This window comes from Equus quagga, chromosome 11 (genome assembly GCF_021613505.1).
Source record: "Equus quagga isolate Etosha38 chromosome 11, UCLA_HA_Equagga_1.0, whole genome shotgun sequence".
NCBI classification, from domain to species: domain Eukaryota; kingdom Metazoa; phylum Chordata; class Mammalia; order Perissodactyla; family Equidae; genus Equus; species Equus quagga.
In genome coordinates this window covers 11,513,250-11,532,581 of record NC_060277.1, presented here as the reverse complement: position 1 = coordinate 11,532,581, position 19,332 = coordinate 11,513,250, and the positions used below count along the sequence as shown (strand labels likewise).

General features: G+C 40.4%; 1 protein-coding gene across 5 annotated transcripts in view; it reads left to right on the top strand.

The window, feature by feature from the left end:
* Nucleotides 1–19,332, top strand: part of TPD52L1 (TPD52 like 1) — a 97,283-nt gene that overhangs the window by 65,543 nt on the left and 12,408 nt on the right. For all 5 annotated transcript variants that reach the window (XM_046677297.1, XM_046677296.1, XM_046677295.1 and 2 more), the window contains 2 exons: nucleotides 4,707–4,855; nucleotides 17,827–17,928. In XM_046677297.1, coding sequence (XP_046533253.1) covers nucleotides 4,707–4,855; nucleotides 17,827–17,928 — 251 coding nt within the window. The remainder of the gene's footprint in view (nucleotides 1–4,706; nucleotides 4,856–17,826; nucleotides 17,929–19,332) is intronic.

Here is a 19,332-nt window from a genome sequence, read left to right as displayed (position 1 = left end):
AATCACAGTCAGGTAGGAAGAGCTCCCTCCTACGCAAGGGAGGGTCAGCCCTTTTGCTCTATTTAGACCTTCCACTGATTGAATGAGGCCCACCCACTTAGGGAGGGCAATCTCCTCTTCTAAGTCTACCTGTTCCAATTTCATCTCATCCAGAAACGTCTTCATAGAATAATGTTTGACCAAATGTTTGGGCCCCCTCACGGCCCAGTCAAGTTGACACATAAGGTTAACCATCACACCGTCCCGGATGGTATCTGCATTATAATTTTAGTTCTTCTGGATTCTTAGCCAAGGGCGGGAGTAGCTAGAAGAAGAGACAGGCCCTGAAGCAGTGGGTACAAGAGACCAAATGCTCTTACTCCAGAACACCATCGTGGTGATTAATGGTTTATGAAAGTATTTCTTTTTCTGGATTTAAGTTAGATACTTTATGTAATCTAGCAGATAAAATAGGAAAGTAAATTTTCACCTTTCTAACATAAATTTCATATTGATGCTAATTTATTAGCTATTTCAGATTAATTTATTTTTCTTTTTTATTGAGGTAAATTAATATAACATGTAATTAACCATTTTAAGGTGAACAATTCAGTGGTATTTATTTCACTTACAATATTGTGTAACCACCACTCTATCTAGTTCCAAAATATTTTCATCATCCCAAAAGGAAACTTCATACTCATTAAGCAGTTACTGCCCATTCCTTCTTCTCCCCAGCAACTACTAATCTGTGTTCTGTGTCTCCGGATTTGCCTATTCTGGATATTTTATATAAATCCGTCATACAATATGTGACCTTTTGTGTCTGACTTCTTTCACTCAGCCTGATGTTTTTGAGGTTCATCCATGTTGTAGCGTATCTCAATACTTCATTCCTTTGTATGGCTGAATAATACTCCATTTTATGTATATACTACAATTTGTTTATCTGTTCATCGTTTGATGGATATTTGGGCTATTTTTATCCTTTGGCTATTGTAAATAGTGTTGCTATGAACATATGTGTACATATACTTGTTTGAGTACCTGTTCTCAATTCCTCGGGTACACACGTAGGAGTGGAATTGCTAGGTAATATGGTAGTTCTATGTTTAACTTTTTAAGAAAATGCCAGTCTATTTTTCACCATGACGGAACTGTTTTACTGTCCCACCAGCTAGGTACAAGGGTTCCAATTTCTCTACATCTTTGCCAAAACTTATTATTTTCCTTTTAATTTATATTTAAATAATCAAGCTTAAATATCTAATCGTGGGCATAAATATTTATCCTACAAGGAGATCTTCTAGGGAGTCAAGAAACCAAAGAATCAGACTATTAGTTTCTAATAAAGAAAGATTAATTGAAAATTAAAAGGGAAAAGATATATTAAATACTTTACTTAAGTGATTTACCTGCACTCCACCTCATTTCAAAAGGAATTTGATGTGGCTCACAGGGGTACTTACAATATAGAGTTTCCATACCTACCTACATCAGAATATCTGGGGGTGCTTGTTAAATGATGTAAGTAGTCTGGCCCCAGAAAATTTAAGACATCAGAATCTCAGGGCATGAAAGGGATATACATCCAGAATCTGCATTTTAAATATGCTCTCTGGGTGACGTTTATGTAAACTGAAGTTGAGAGTCACTGGTGTAACCAGACCAAAAAATCTCATTAGTCAAATGAGAGATTGACTCTCACCAGGATTGTCACTTAAAGCATTTGTTCTTAAAGGCTTTCCTATCCTGACTGGACTCCACTCTGTAGAAAGAGATGTGGTTGGCCATTTTAAACCTTGCAAGTTAACGTAATCTCAGGTGATTTGTTTTTCCAACTTCTGGGATTTGCTTAATAGATTTTTTGGCATATATTTAGATTTCTGATAAATATACTGAAAGCTTTGAGAAGTGTGAGTCATGTGTTTTATGGAAATGGTGAGAATTTCATTATAGAACCTGAGAATAGACCCAACTAAGAAACCAAATTCGTGTCTCCATCATTAGAAGTGTCTTCCCCACAAATACCTTTTAACTTGTGCTTTGATTTTTAAGTTATTAAATGTGAGGCTTATATTTCTTTCTTTAGGATGATATTAGGTGAGTTGGTCACTTCAGTGTCTCTCTCTATCATTTTTTTAGAGCAAGGATTTCATTATAAAACTATAAATGCTTTACTCACTCCTTACACCAAATAACTACTGCCCCTCTAATTTTGAATAAATTTCTGGGGTTCCATAGATGTAAGATTGAGACTATCAAGATTTTTAAGCTTCTTCCTCCTTCTCTCCATCTGTAATTTCCTTCTACAAGTTAAAATGTTTCCCATTATTTTTAGTACACAGTGGAAACTACAGTAGTACCTGATGTGTAAAAGAAACAGACTCATAGTATTTTCAGTCACTCAAAGCACTATCATCCAAAAGAAAGCCGAAAAGTTCTTTCTAATAGAGACTAAAAGGCTGACATGAAGCCCAAGCATTTTCTATGGTGAGGGGGCTGGAGAGACAGCCTTGAGAAATACTAGGCAGCAGATGAAATGCAGGAGAACATGTTGACAAGGAAGACAATGTGGAATATGACATGATTGACAAAGAATAGAAGGGTTTAATTTTTAAATCACAGTGTGTTCTCATTTAATGGAGGAACTAAAAGCATTGTCCCCTTGGTGGTCTCTGAGCAGGATCCTTTTGCAGTAATCCATGTATGTCTGCATCCTGAAGACTCTTGCTCATCAAGAAAAGAGAGCATGCTGTTGATTATGACATGTTCATAGAATGTATAATTCATTTAGAAAGATTTCCATGAGCATAAAACAGATGTTCCATGAATGTAAAAAAATGGATAATGGATAATGTTAAATTACCAGGACATTTTGCTGATGTTAAAACCCCAAGATATTGTTCTTTTCTACTGTGGCATTTAAGATGCTTCTCATTCAGTATTTCTGACTGTTTTGCATAAATGATTATTTGTGTATACGAAGGTTCACAACTTTATTCCTGTCTATTCACCAGTGGGGCAAAATCTTCCTTGTGCTAGTAAAAGACAAATTCTAGCAAAGGTCGCTGTCTTTCTTGAGGTGCTTTTCTAGCAGCTATGTCTCTGGTGACCCAAAGAACACATTTGCAAGAACACTGACAGGGTTAGGGATGCGGCTTGTGGTCAGAAGTAGAGTGACACTTTGAATGTAAATGAGACACAGCTGCTCCTTTTTTTTTTTTAAACAAGAAATCTTGCAAAGTGTCAGGCTTTTATTACCTCTATGCATGTGGGATGCTAAGGGAGTACTCATGATTCTCTTCTGGCTTCACAAGGAAAGTCACCGGGACTTATACATTTCAAAACAAAGATGTAAATTTAAGCAATATTGCCAGGGCAATGAATTATAAAATTCAACAACCAATTAGAATCAAAGGCCTCGTGGAGGTTCAAGCTTATTTTCACGGGATATAGCAACACTTTCTGAAATCTGGGTGTTTTACAGAACTCCTTTGTTAGAAATTCCATTTGCAAGAGCAATTTTATAATGCTGAAGAGATTTGCTTCTCTGTGGCACGGGGAATGGAGGAAACATGTCCCTACAAATCTGTGTATGTGAATGGTCGTAGCAGTTTTGTTTGCATTAGCCAAACTCGAATGTCCTTCAGCAGGTGAGTAGAGAAGAAACTGTGGTATATCCACATGGTGGAATACTGCTCTGCAATGAAAAGGGAAGAACCACTGATAATGCAGCAACAGGGCCGCATCGCAGATCATCTCAAATCATTAGGTTGAGCGAACAAAGCCAGGCGAGAATGAATATATACTCTATGTTTCAATTTATGTAAAGTTCTAGAAAATGCAGACTAAACTCCAATGACAAAAAGATCGGTGGCTCCCTGGGGGAAGAGGGAGAAGAGAGAGGGAGGAATTACAAAGAGGAGCCAGAAAATTTTGGGAGGTGATGGATATAATCACTCTCTTGATTGTGGTCATGACGTCACAGGAGTACGCATACGTCAAAACTTATAGATTTTACACTTTAAATGTGTCCACTTAAGTGTATGTCAATAAAATTGTTGAAAAGAGGAAACAAATCACTGCCTTACGTATATCCCCTCCTCCCTTCTTCCTCCTTCTGGCAAAACCACAATGTCTGCCCATCCGTGCCTGCACCAGGGCAGCTGTGTGTGGTTAGCAAACGACAAACGACACTGACTAGTGACATTTGAAAAGAAGTAGTTTCTAAAATAAAGCCAAAAGGTGTTAGCTCAGGGCCAATCTTCCTCACCAAAAAAAAAAGCATACCTTTAACAAACATATAAATAGATAAATAAATAATTTTTAAAATTAAATAAATAAATAAATAAAGCAATTTTTTGTTCAAAAGCTATATCTGTGTACAATTTTAGAAGAACATTTGGAAGATTAGCAACCAAAGAATTAAGCGATGGCTAGTTCCTAGTGGATTACAGGTGATTTTTATTTTCTTGTTTACATTTTGCTGTACAAATGAATTGTTTACAAGGAGCAGTGGTTACTTTGATAATGGTTAAAACTAAAAAAATCGATTTCTACTTTTGAATATAGAGTATCGTCTCTGTAGGATGGGTTTGCTCCAGCCAAGCGTGGGCCTGTGCCAACAAGAGGGCGCAGAGGCTGCCGTGGGGCCCCCAGAACTTTTGCGGGTGTGTTTTGGCTGCTCTGATGTTTTTCCTCACCGTTTTCCCTCTTACCTGTAGCTAGAAGACGAAATTACAACATTACGACAAGTTTTATCAGCGAAAGAAAGGCATCTGGTTGAGATCAAGCAAAAACTCGGCATGAACCTGATGAATGAATTAAAACAGAACTTCAGCAAAAGCTGGCATGACATGCAGACTACACCTGCGTAAGTCTGTTAACTGAATTTTTAAAAAATTCCTTAGCCTGCTGTCTTGCCACTCTTCTGTTCTTTCTCTTCTATGAGGCTGACTTGGTATTTGTGGCTAGGAAAAATATTTTCTCTAGAAGTAAAATAAAGGAATATGAATAATCATCCAATATGTCACGTGTAAAACAGACTCTATAAAGTAGCTTCATGAAATTAAGCTTTATTCACCAAAACTCTGTTTTGACTCAGACTGCTTTCATAGAGTTTTATGGTTTAAATTTTTTTCTCTTTATTATATATTTTTAAACATTCGTTAAATATAGTTTTTTTCTGTATGTTTTCTCGTAATATTCTAAATGGGCAGGTGCTTTTTCCTGAGTACTTGGCATTCCCTACTATTTTGAGTTTCTATCAAAAATGATTGACCATTTTAGTACAGGCCTGTTAGCCATTAATTTAAAAAAGAAAGCTTGGGAGCTGGCTCCATGGCTGAGTGGTTAAGTTTGTGTGCTCTGGTGCGGTGGCCCAGGGTTCCCATCCTGGGCACGAACATGGCACCGCTAGTCAGGCCATGTTGAGGCGGTGTCCCACATCCCACAACTGGAAGGACCAGCAACTAAGATATACAACTGTGTATGGGGGGGGGTGGGGTGGGTAGATAAAGCAGAAAAAAAAAAAAAAAAGAAAATTAACAGTTGTTAGCCCAGGTGCCAATCTTAAAAAAAAAAAAAAAAAGAAAGCTTGTACCTCTCATATTTTGGGGATGTGCTTTTCATCCCCACTGCTCCAGGGGATATTTAGAGCTGAGTTTAGGCCAATGGAAATGCTTTTGGCTTTACTGCCATCTTCTTGTCTGATGTTAGGCAGAGCACGGAACAACTTTGGGTCTTGTACAATCACACTTTTATTGGATTACTTTTTAAAGTATGTGAAATATTTGATATTGTGGTCTTTTTCTAAGGATTTAAGATATTTTGCTTGCCAGGTGGTCTCGTACCAAAGGGAAGAAGGTGCCCCATAACGATGTGATTTTTCTTCTTTTTGTGTGTTGGGGGTTAGGGGCTGATGGCGAAACCACACAGGCTTCCTATCCTAGCCCAAACTATGGCCCCAAATTCAACCATCATGAAATTTTTGTCTTTGGGTTATGCGTGTTCTCCCCTGGTACTCCCCATTGGAAGATAAAGACATTGTATTCCTAATATCTAAGTGGGAATCGATTTTTCTCTTTGCTGGAATGTTTTTCCTGGGCATAGAGAGGCCAGGTAGTAGGAAGAGGTGCCAGTGATGTACAGCAATTATCTCAGTCTTGCTGGAGGCCAACTTTGCTTGCTGGTTCCTGAGAACTAAGGTCTAAGACCTTTTGTTTCTGTGTGAAGGTGCCCTTTGTATGAGGAGTTCCATCTGAAAGGAACCTGATGTCTCCCCATGGTGGTTCTCTTAGTTTTCCTGTAAAGGAGCATGTTTTCTCCCATAACGGTCCTATCCACTTCTGTGCTTGTGCACCCCAAGGGCTCATGCAGACAGGGTCAGGACACAGCCCAGAGCAGGGCAGGATGGAGCCAGGGAGCCCATCAGTTTATTTCCAGAGGCTAACCAACCTTCCCCAGCCCGAGATGACAATTATGGAAGAAGATAAAAACCACTCATTGATGTTTGTTGATTTAAAATATATGTTGCAACACAGTATGAACAATCTGCTAAAAAGCGTAGCTGGATTTTAGGCACTAAATTCAGTGAGTGTATCTGTTGGTGGTTTTGGCCTCCATCTTTGCACTTTGGTGGCCTATACCCATTAATGTCCCTGACCGTGTGAGGTTGAACAATCTCCAGTTCCCTGGGGCTGGTCGTCCCTGTATGTATTCTAGGTCTGGTTGCTTTGTGTCACACTGATCCGAGCTTCCTTCTGGAGCCTAAGAGCCTAAGAGCCAGGCAGGATCTTTCTGCTCAGCCTCCCTGACCACACCGCAGGGTTCGGTTAACCGAGTGGAGGGCAGGGCAACTGTGGCTGTGCCGTGCTGAAGGGAGGGAGGGAGCAGGGACTGCCTGGGCAGAGGGTGTGCTGGGTTTGCCCCAGGTCTGATGGGGACCGGCTGGGAGGTGGGGTAGTGAGGGGAGATTCGGATTCCTCTTAGGACTTGGCGTTAGAGCAGGCAGGTTCTAGGAAGGCTTGTCGCCTCTTCCCATAGGGAGAATATGTAGTTTGTGTGTTTCCCGTGTTCGAAAAGCAAATTGGTTTTATAATCAGGCAGTCTGCTTAGTGTCAAGCTTTTTGTTGGATAAATAAAGAGATTTACTCCCTGAGGGTATGGAGTTTATAGTGTAGTTAGGAACACAGTTTTGTTTTGGTTTTGTTGTTTTACAACTTATTGCAAACAACCAGTTCAATGATGAGTATGAAAAGTGATGTGAGGGGAAAATACAGGGTATTGTGGGATGTGGAGCAGGAGATTGAACCTTGCCTGGCGTCTCAGGGAAGGTTTCCTGAAGAAGAGATGTTTAAGCTGAACTCTGAGGGATGAGTCAGAATTTAATCAGGCCACGAGGGGCAGGAGGAGCCTCCTGGGGGAGGCACAGCCTGGTGAGGGCCCCCAGAAGGCTCCCTCTCCCAAGGGCAAGTGGTCCAGTTAATTAGTCTTGTTGAGACAGCAGGAGAAGTGGCCTGGTGGCACCTGTTAACAGAGTTATTCTTTGTCCACAGGCAATAGAAGGCCATTAAAGGGGTCGTGGCAGTGCTTTTATCCAACCGTATTAATTAGTATCTAGTAGTAGACATTATTACACAGGGGCTAAAGTAAGCACTCAGGATACAGGATTCAACAAGATGGACAAAATTCCTACTGTCTTTGAGTGTCAAAAGGAAAAAGAACAAGAAACAACAAAATAAACAAATGAAGAAATAGCGGGAAGTGCTATAATGAAAATATCATAGGGTGGTGTACTGGATGACCGGGTCCCAGTCAGGGTAATCCTGTCCCGGGAGGTTACTTTAAGCTGAGACCTGAATGACAAGAAAGATCCAATCTTGTGATGATCCAGGGAAGAGCTTTCAAGTGAAAGTTGCTGCAAAGACCCTGAGGCAAGAAGTAGCTTTGCAGATTTGGAGTGCTGTGAGAGGAGGTGAGATCAGAGCCTCAGGGACCTCCTATGCCCTGGGGAGGAGGGGGGATCTTATTCTTAGTGCTGTGGATGCCATTGGAGAGTGTGAAGCGGAAGATCACTCTGGTTTCTTTGTGTAATGTAGATTGTGGAGAGGCAGGATTTTGCAGTAGTCCAGGCGGGTGATGATGGTGAGGGAAAGTCATGGACAGAGAAAGAATAGGATTTGGAAGTCTGGCCAACAGGACTTCCCAATGGTTTGGAGGTGGAAGCTGAGGGAAATAGAGGGATCAGATGTGACTCAGGTCTTTGACTTGGGCTGCTGGGTGAGCATCGGGACTATTTCCAGCAATGAGGGTATATAGCATTGTGCTTAAGCTGGTGGGTTGTGGACTCCAATTGCTTGGGTTGAAATCTAGGCCCCCCTGCATCCATGCAATGAGATCATCTTAGTACCTATCGCATAGGTAGTGAGGATTCAATGAGTTAATATTTGTAAAGCATGAGAACGGTGTCTGACACCTTGTAAGCCTGTTTGCTGTTCTAGGAAACACGTCTGGTGAGGAGACCCAAGAATTCTGTTTTGGCTCTGCGCAGTCTGAAATGCCCAGTAGACAAACAAGTTTATATATTGAGAGGGCAACTGGGAGCACAAGTCAGAGATAGAGATGGGCATTCGGGAGTCGTCTGTGTATTGATATCATTGAGATCCATAGGACTAGATGAAATTTCCTCGGAGATTATTTAATAAATAATATGATTGTGGGTTCACTAATTTTCAGGAATCATGTGAACTTTCTCTTGTCAGGAAGAATCATTCCCTTTCTTAAGAGGGAGCATAAGTCTATCAGCAACATAACTTCTGGAGAGCATCTTCTTCCCACCCTTTTTTCTTGGCTGCTGAGGGAAGGGAAAACCTCTCATCAGATGTTAGTAGGGGAAGGGTGATAACAGAATCTCTTTTCCCTCTGAATTAATTAAATCTCTGCTGTTGATGTCCGTGATGCCCATTCCAGAACAAGATCTACACCTCACATGATGGAGATTCTGATGTGAGGAGTGATGAGCTGGGGTGGGGTTAAATTGGGTAGAATTAGATTTCAAAGCACTAAAAAGAATGTTAGCTGTCAGAGGATTGTATGTGATTCCCAGAGGTGGTACTTTGCATACTGATGAAGCAATCATGACCTATTTAGTTTGACTTGTGAGGAAAAGAAAATCTATGGCATGGTAATGAAAGATCTAGGCATATTTTAGTCTGTGGTAGGATTCCAATTGGAATAGGACCAGATGAGGAGGAATCCTTACACAGCAGACTGAAATTATCTCCTTTACAGAAAGATAACCATACAGTAGCAGGTCAAGAGATCATCTGTGTCTGGGGCTTGTTGTTGCTGTTTTTTTCATAGTTTTTTCAGCTCCTTGATTTGAGAGTATCTGAGAACACATACAAAATTACCCTACCTCCTTTTTTTTTTTGGTTCTCTGCTGCTTTTCATGTTGTCTTTAAGCTTTAAGGAGGCAGGGGAAGGTGGGTGGCTTTGATGTGAATAAGTGGGGAGGCCACAGGAGGAGAAATTGAATGTCTTCTATAGGTAGAAGGAGTAAGAATTTGGAAATGCAACATCGTGGTGGGCTATTCAAACCAATAGGCTTCATTTTAATAAGTGTTCAGCCTTTGCTAACCCATGAAATTCCCCTACTAGTAAACTCCTCTGAGTTCTACCACAGACCCAATGGTAGGTCTACAATGGGGAGAAGATTTTCCTTAAACCATTCTGTTGATGCAAATAATCCATAGTCAATCAATAAATCAAGATTGGGGTGAGTTTATTATGAGCCAGATTTGACAACTATAGCCTGGGGCCTTCCTTCCCTAAGGAAGGAAGGGCACCAAAGAAGTGGGGTATACAGAGTCGTTATATACCGTCTTGGAACAAAGAGCATACATCAATATAACAGGAATATCTCTTTTACGACTGTCACAAGATGCCTAGCTGGCACAGCAGGTCGATGATCAGCAGGTCGGTGGTCACCAGGTGAGCACAGCAGGTCAGTAATTAATCCTTATCCTTAAAGAAATGCCTATATGATGGCACAATGCACGCTCAACAGGCCACATCAAGCCCTTTTGGAAAAACAAGGTCAGGCTGAATTAGTTTTAAACCAAATGGCTTCCTCATATACTCCAACATATACTGTTGCTTTTCATTTATTTATCAATTCCATCTTTTTGGAAAGCTTAATAACTTCATCCTATATAAAGAGGAGTAAAATTCTGATATTCAGCATTTGAAAAATGCACAGTACTTGAAAATTGACATTTAGTTTATGATTTATTTACTCTTTGATTTTGGGCTTCTAAGACTTGCAGACCATTATGGTCAGTAATTATTATCATCTCTTTTTATGAGGAGCCTGTGTGGCATTGTTGAGTTCAGAAGCGCCAGTGAAGATTAAAGACCTAATTTAAAAGGACACACGTGGCCCATCTCTGACACAATTGTTCATTCTTCTTACCTTTTGGCTTTCATCTTGGCACACAAAGCAGGAAGTCAATTCTTTTCGGGGTTTGAGTGGTAAACCCATGTTTTGATAACACATTTAGGGAACCTTTGTAGCAAAATAAGCCTAAATATTTTTTGTATCTTTGGTAAAATGCTGTATATGCAACCATTCAAGTAATGCTTTCTTTTAAACCCCATAATAGAAAATCTACTCATGCTTTAAGATCTCTTCTTGTAAGAAGACTGTTGCATTTTTAATTTTTCCTTCTCTCTGTATAAAAAAGTGCTTTAAGTCAAAACCTTTTAGAAGATGACATGCTTTCTCCCTTTGATTATTAACGCTGACTTTCAAATTAGCAAGACAGACAAGAGGAAACTGCATGAAAAGTCAATAGGATGCTGTTTATTTGGCTTGCAGACACCTTACTCCACACTGCTGAAGAGCCCCTGTGGGTGTGCCGGCCAGACAACTAACCAGTCCAGGCCATTAGACGCTAGCCATTCCTTAAAGAAGATGTGGTGTAAATATATATACACAGTAGAATACTGTGCAGCCATGAGAAGGAAGGAAATCCTGCCATTTGCAACAACATGGATGGACCTTGAGGGCATTATGCTATGTGAAGTCAGTCTGACAGAGAAGGACAGATACTGCATGGTATCAGTTATATGTGGAACCTTAAAAAAAAAATGTCGGATTCTTGGAAACCGAGATTGGAAGGGTGGTTGCTAGGGCCTGGCAGGGAGGAATAAGGCGAGGCTGGTAAATGAGTACAAACTTTCAGTTATAAGATGAATAAAGTCTGAGTATCTAATATGGTGGCTATAGTTGATAACACTGCATAGCATCATTGAAATTTGCTAAGAGAGTTGGACTTAAAGATTCTCACCAAAATATATGTATAAATATGTGAGATGATGGATGTATTAATTAACTAGATGGTGGGAATCCTTTCATAATGTGTATGTATATCAAATGCACTTTAAATAGCTTACAATTTTATTTGTCAATTATAACTCAATAAAGCTGGGAAAAAAAAGAAAAGAAAGATATAAAGCTATCCATTCCAGCCAAACTGAATCTCTGACGACTACAGCCTATTTTCCTGGTCACTTTCATTGAAAAATAGGAAGGTTACTTGTACACAGAGCAAAAAGTCTCCCTGTCAGCACTCGACCATGAGATAATGCATATAAAGTACTCAACAAACGTGAGGTGCTGTTTGCCAGCATGGTCAAATCGTTGCCAAAGAAAGGTTGAGCGCTGGACCAGACCCGAGCCTTTTTGGGAAGTCAGGTCCCTACAAAGCTGCTGTTTGCAGAACTGCTTTAGAGCCCAGGAACCAGTTTCCCTTACTTACCTTGAGGACTGCATCGCTCTCCTCCAAAGTCAGAACCTTTCATGGGAACTTTCATTCGAAGGTCCCAACTCTGCACCTGTAGCTGACGTCTGCCAATCAAACTGGGCCCTATTTCCCTCCTTTGGTCTCCTGCGGCCCTTGCTCTGGTTAATTCAGGCACTGGGGATACAGTGATGATGAACAAGATGTGGCCCCTGCCCTCTGGAAGCTCAGGCAGGTCACAGAGACAGATTCGAAAACCACAATTGCAACACGTGGAAAAATGTTTGGAAAGACCTATGCAAAGGGGATTATGGGAACACAGAGGAGATGCCCATAACACAGTCTTTTTCAGGCGTATACTCCCAATTTTTCTGCCTCCTAATGACAATTGACAGCAATTTGAGGACATATTAACCCTTCAACTTTTATTTAAGGAAAATGTATAGTCCGCTGCTTTATGAAGTATGTAAGTCAGCAATGGTGTAACTTATATTTAGCTTAAATAAGAGGCACTAGTAATCTAAAATGCTAAATGCCATTTCCATTTAACTTACAAGATTGTCAAGTCAATCAGAAGGTTGGTAGTTAAGTTGTTTTTCATTACTTAAATATTATTGAACATGATTATATATGATATTGCTAAAAAAGTTTTAAGTATTAGTAGTACAAACTATGTACCAAATTCCATGGCACAATAAAGGGAGTAAAATGCAAATACACCAGCTTCCTTGCAGGTTATCAGTGGCCTGACAGGAGGGTCTTTTTCAAGATGCAGGCTCTTAGCCTCTGAATGGGAATGTATATTACTTTTTCTTTCTTTCTTTCTTTCTTTTTTTTTTGGCTGAGGAAGATTGGCCCTAAGCCAATGTCTGTGTCAATCTTCCTCTATTTTGTATGTGGGACACTGCCACAGCATGGCTGATGAGCAGTGTATAGGTCTGTGCCCAGGATCCGAAGCTGTGAACCCTGGGCCGTCAAAGCATGGCACGTGAATTTAATTACTACGCCACTGGGCCAGCCCCCTACTTATTCAATTTTAAGATCAAGCCCTCTTAGGATGCAGCATAAGGTTACAGAGTCTGTGTGGTGCACAACTCCAGAGGGACCCTTCACTTAGACTATGATGTGGAGCTTTCAAATGCTCTGAGCCCAGTGAGGTCCCTGGTTACTTTGTTCTTGGAAGTCACTTGCTTATGTATAACCCTCTCTCATTATCTGCCCCCTCAAAATCTCTTTCCCTCCATTGTTGGTCTCTGCAGAATCTATGTAGCATGACTGCTAGTTGTTTTCAAGAAATGGGGTGGTTAGTCTAGGGAAGAGGTGTAAGAATGTGGGGAAAAAATGGGCGTCTTAGAATTCTTGAAATATGGTATTACAGTTTCTCTCCACAAAACACTGGAGCTAGAGACAGCTGACCTAACGCACCCTCAACTGTCTGTCATCTCCGAGGCGACAAGACTTCCGAGGGAAGTCAGCTACAGTACCCTAACCCTCCCCATCATTAAAGAATCACACAACTCTTCTGGGCCTCAGGTTCATCATCTGTCACCTGAAAGGATTGGGCTCCAGTGCGTTTCAGATTCAACTTTATATAATTCTCAGAAGTAAAGAGTTGACAGTCCTAAAAATCCCTCTTCAACACTCCATTGAGCTTTCCATACAGTTGAATTTTAACTTTGAAATTTCACACAGATACAGAGTTGCATTGTTCCTGGTGAGGACATAAATGTCAATGATAGCTCGCTAAAGTAGTCAGACGCCTGTCTACACCCAGCTCACATTTTGGTTTAGCAGTGGCTTTAAGCACAAGGTAGCTCCCACTTAGTACTTCTCTCTAGCTAACTCTTTTTTTATTGAGGTAACACCGATTTATAACATTGTATAAATTTCAGGTGTACATCGTTATATCTTGATTTCCGTGCAGACTACATGGTGTTCTCTAGCTATTTTTGGATTAAGCCATGGAACTCAGAATGTGACACATGCACAAGAAAGTGTTCAAAAGTCACCTCATCTCAAAATTCAAAGCGTTCTCCAATATATAAAGTTAAACTACATTGGAGTGGTTTACAAGAAAAAGAAATATTTGATCTAATTGCAAGAGATTCCTGAAGAACTGCAGGACCAACACAGGAAGGAATTCTCCAGCTGGCACCCACTCCCACCTCACACGGAGGCCACAGGTGTTGCAGGTTTCTCTTCACTCCCCCTGAGTCGCCTTTCAGGCCTCCCAGAGTCAGTGCCAGTCGATGCCCAGCAGACTTCTTCCCTCTGCCTTCCTCCATTCCCCTTTCTATCCCCATTGCCCCTTTCTCCCAGAACCCGGCTCTATTCTGCTGCATCCACCTGGCCAAGACCGCAGATACGTCCAGCCCTGATTGAACAGAGAGAGGCAGCTGTTAAGTCTTCCTAAGGGTGCAGGCTCAGGTCTGTTTAATTCTTCAAAGTGGGGTATTTACAATACAAAAAAAACCAAAAAAACCCCTTTTCTTGCCATTTTGGCGGCATCGCATAGCTGAACAGCTAGAGCTGAGGTGCTAAGGCAGGATGGAGCCTGGCATGTGGGAGGAACAGTGCGGAGGAGGTCAGGGTGGCTGGAGCAGAGGGAGTGAGTAGCAAGAGGAGGTGAGGGAAGGGCTGGGGCCCCGCTTGTGCAGGCGCATCACAAGGCCTGGGGTATGGACTTCGGCTGTTACTCTGAGGGGAATGAGGAGCCAGTGACAGAGGAGTGACGTGCTCTGACTGTTTTAATGGAGTCCTCTGCCTGTTGTGTGGGAGGGGGATGCAGAGATAAGGGTAGAAGTGGGAGACGAGTGAGGAGCCTGTTGCAATAGCCCGGGTGAGTGATGATGGTGGATTGACCTAACTGGAGGGCAGTGGAAGTGGTGAGACAGTCGACAGATTCTAGCTGTGTTTTGAAGGTTGAACCAACAGGGTCTCTCGATGGATTGGATATGGTGGGTGAGAGGAACAGAAGGGGCAGAGATGGTACTCAGTGTCCTATTTTGGGCATTTATAGATTACTCTATATACATGAGAACATATACCAATCTCATCAATTTACATGAGAAACTTTTGCATAGTAAAAGTTTTTCTTGGGGCCGGCCCAGTGGTGCAGTGGTTAAGTTCACACCTTCCACTTCTTGGCCCAGGGTTCCCCGGTTTGGATCCTGGGTGCGGACGTGGCACCACTTGGCAAAAGCCATGCTGTGGTAGGCATCCCACATATAAAGTAGAGGAAGTTGGGCATGGATGTGAGCTCAGGGCCAGGCTTCCTCAGCAAAAAGAGGAGGACTGGCAGTAGTTAGCTCAGGGCTAATCTTCCTCAAAAAAAAAAGAAGAAAGTTTTTCTTGAGACTTTTCAGAATTGTAATGTGAGTAGAAAGAGTCCCGGTCCATAGTGCAAGAAATGTTTCATCTGCATATGATTCTGTGCTTTCCTCACTTCCGTCATGTCTGGATTCCAGTTTTTTAATGCATTTTTTGTAGATCTGATTTCATGGCCCAATTACAACTTTGTGAAAACTTTGTCAGTATCCTGAAAGTATACCTGGAATAGGAATTCCAGATTTTTTCTTCATGTGTAAATAAATTCTTTTGTTTTTAAGGCTAAAACCACTACATTTAAATCCCACTTTTAAATACTATTTCTAAGCCGAGTTAATCCAAGTGTTCAGGACACTGCTGTGGGAACCTGTTTAGTAGATGGTTTCTTCTGAATTCTCGGCATGTGCCATTCCAAGATCACACCTCGTTAAAATCTTGTAATAATGACTGATGTTTTTATTTCTGGTCTTTAATGTGTTGTACTATTTTTTTTTTTAAGATTGGCACCTGAGCTAACATCTGTTGCCAATCGTTTTTTTTTCTCTTCTTTTCCCGCAGCTGTATATTCTAGTTGTAGGTCCTTCTAGTTGTGCTGTGTGGGACACCGCTTCAGCATGGCATGATGAGCAATGCTAGGTCTGCGCCCAGGATCCGAACCAGTGAAACCCTGGGCCTCTGAAGCAGAGCACAGGAACTTAACCACTCGGCCACGGGGCTGGCACCTATTTAGTACTATTTTAACTGCCTTATCACTAATAGCAAGTTATATATTAATATTTTATTTCATGTTTCAACTGCCTGAAAGTCCACAGTTTCACTTGATCAAAAATGGTTTTTCCCATAATTAAAACCTAAAATTATATGGTAAAATGTAAAAATAAATTTGTAATGTGAATAAGCCAATATTTTTGTACCTTTGCAGAAAACAAAATTAGGCAAACATCCTAAAAGCTGTTCCTTTCTTCCATCTTCTCACCTCTCATTGCTGCTTGACCCGGAGCCATCTGGGTCCACCTTCCCCATTCTGCTCACACAACACTCTCCAGAGTCACAAGTTACCTCCTAGTCACCAGATTCTTCTTTGACCCTTGGACCCCCTTGGTCCTTCCACATTTGCTGGGAAATGTCTGTTTAGTAAATGACTATTTGGCTGGGTTTTATGGTCTAAATAATATATGATTTTTACACTTCCTGAAAAACAGGGATTGTGTAGATAAATAACGTATGATGCTGATAATATTAGAGGCTCATTCCGTCCTGCCGACAAAAAAGAGAATAATAGAATACCATGTTAATAAAGTGATTTCAGTCTCAAGGAAGACCAAGGGGCATGTTTTAAAGCATTTCCGTAGAGTCTGATGGTATATTTGGGACTGGATGACTTGTGGCAGATGGAAGGGCTGGAGGCATAAGGGAATTTCCTACGCAACCGATTTCTTATGACATAAAGTCTTCTCAGAGGTACCACATACGTGCACGGGTTCTGGCCGAAGCAGGCAGCTTTGGGGGAACTGACCTAGGAGCAGCATACATTAGAAGAAGACAGTGTGTGTATTATAAGAAGTAGTTCATTTTTTAAAAATCTGTACAGAACATTTTCTGTTTGGATTTTTTTTGTTTCAGTTTTACTGGGATATAATTGACATGCAGCACTGTGTAAATTTAAGGCGTACAGCGTAATGGCTTGGCTCACGTGCATTGTGAAATGATAGGCAAAACTTTCTGCTGATTTCTTCCTATTCCCGTATGTTAGGTGCCTTTGGTTTCCCACTTTATTAAAGAATTCTTAGAAATTCCTCAGCCCCATGGATTCACCACTGTCTTTCCTGCTCAAAACGGCTGGCCAATCTTTTTGGCCTGTTCTACTTGTCACTTACAAGCTCCTGTCAACTCTGTCCATTCTGTCTCCAATCCACCCACTTCTGTCTGACTTACTGCCATGACTCCCAGTTCAGAGCCACAGGAGAGCGTCCTCTTTGATCATCTGCTCATTCGTCTAGTATTTACTGCTAGTGTCTCCTGTCTCCTGTCTCCCTCTGCCAGACACTGGGTGCACAAAGATGAATGGCTTCTTGTCCTCAAGGATCAGGCTAGTAGGGACAAGGGCTTATGAACAGATAGTTGCAGTGCTGTATTCCTACAACTGTTTTGAAAAAAGTCACTATCTTATCTTCAGATTATGTGCCCTTCTTGTTCCCAGCTATAAGTATTAGAAAAATAAGTCAATTTCTAGTTATATGTTGCCCTTTTCTGGTTAATTTTACCCACATTAACAGTAGAAGCTTAAATTTCCCTTTGAAATTTACATTTTCTAATTTCTGTGTTACCTTTCATGGCTAGAGCTTTCATTGGCAAGTGTCTCTTCGTAATTAATACACTTCTCAAGAATAACTCTCTTCTCAGAGCAGTTCCACTATTTGTGATTAAAAAGCTGGCATATTTAGATCTGTACTTGTATGTGTGTATATATATATATATATATATATTTTTTTTTCCTGAATTCAGATTTAATGATCTGACTTTCCCTCGATTGAGTGGTAGCCAACTCATTACTGCCAAACAATGAATAAAACAATGACTCCTCTTGGTCATCTTCTTCCTAAATCTGTTTTGGAAAGGGAACTTTCAAAGTAAGGAGAGAGAAGGATGATGAATGTTTTATAGGCAATCGTGATATATAAACTGTGTTACTGTTGTTCTCTTTTACCTCTAGCTACAAGAAAACACACGAAACCCTGAGTCACGCAGGGCAGAAGGCGACTGCAGCCTTCAGCAACGTTGGGACGGCCATCAGCAAGAAGTTTGGAGACATGAGGTACTGTGGGAAAGAACCAGGGGAGTGGTGCTGAGCGCTGGGCTGTCCCAGAGGAGGGGAGCATTGTCTGTCGGCGGTCTTCCTAACATATTCTTTTTTTTTTTATTGGATTAAAATTTTATGTGGTTGATAGTGGTTGGTGATTGAGATAAATCTTTATATGGAGATGTCTTCTGCCTGAAGGTCAGCTTAGTTGGCCTGGTCCGGAAGATGCCCTTCCACTAGGACCTGACCTAGTAAAGACAAAAGACAGAGGGTGCCTTCAATTGCTAGTAAAAGGGGATTTCAAAAGAATGCAGCATACACTGAAGTTTTATCACTGTAATTTAAACAATAAGTTAAAATATGCATTCAGTGGAATATGCTCTGATGAACTATTCTAGGTTACGTTTTTGTATACATCCATCTAATATATATTTTTCTATGCTAAATACATACATATTTATTCTCTCATTCCAAAAAAGTACCATATGGTATATACTTCTGTTAATTTTCTTTCTTCACTTTAGCAATATATTGTGAATAAGTTAATAAATGTTTATTACACCTTCATTTTTAATGGCTGTATTATCTTCCAGTGCATAGCTGTAGCAAAACTTTTAAACAAGTCCCCTTGCACATTTTGATTATTTTCAGTATTTTACTATTATATAAAATTAGGGTAAACATCAAGATTTTGAACTGAGAACCAAGTGTCCTCACCATAGGCATCAGAAAAACAATGAAGTATTGGCCATTTCTATTTTTTGTATTATGTTTAGGAAGTTATCTTACTTAGAGTTGTTACAATCATATGTTTTGCTTATTTAAATAACTATCATAGCTTATCTTGAATTTGGCTGATATGCTTAGGAGATTTTTCTTTATAAATCAATTTCATTTTTCTCCCTTGAAATTGAGTTCATTTCTTAAAATCTTTTGGAGTACATTTAAAATGTCTTCCTTTAAAAAAATACATGCATATTATTTCACTGGATTCTTAAACTATTACTTTCTTTATTACCCACACTTTTGATACCTAGAGGCAAATATTTATATCTTTGTGTTTAAGTTATTTTTTGGCTCCAAAAATTGCTGGATTGTACCCAGTATTCATGCACCAACTTAACAACTTGGCATTCATGAGGCTGGAGTTAAGTAGGTGCATGCGCATGAATCTGAGTACTTGGTTTTATCTTCATATTTACTAATAATGCAGTAACGAAAAGCAATTAAATTCTTCAGAGGCCACGTGTGATGAACAGGTAAACATTCTGGGTTACCAATTAACTTTCATTTGATTACAAATTAAATTTTGCTATCATTTCAATGGCATTAAAACATTTATCTAAACTAATTAAATAATTCCTTAAAACAGGAAATACCCTATTACCTGTTATATCCGAGAAAGTATATTTTGCCATG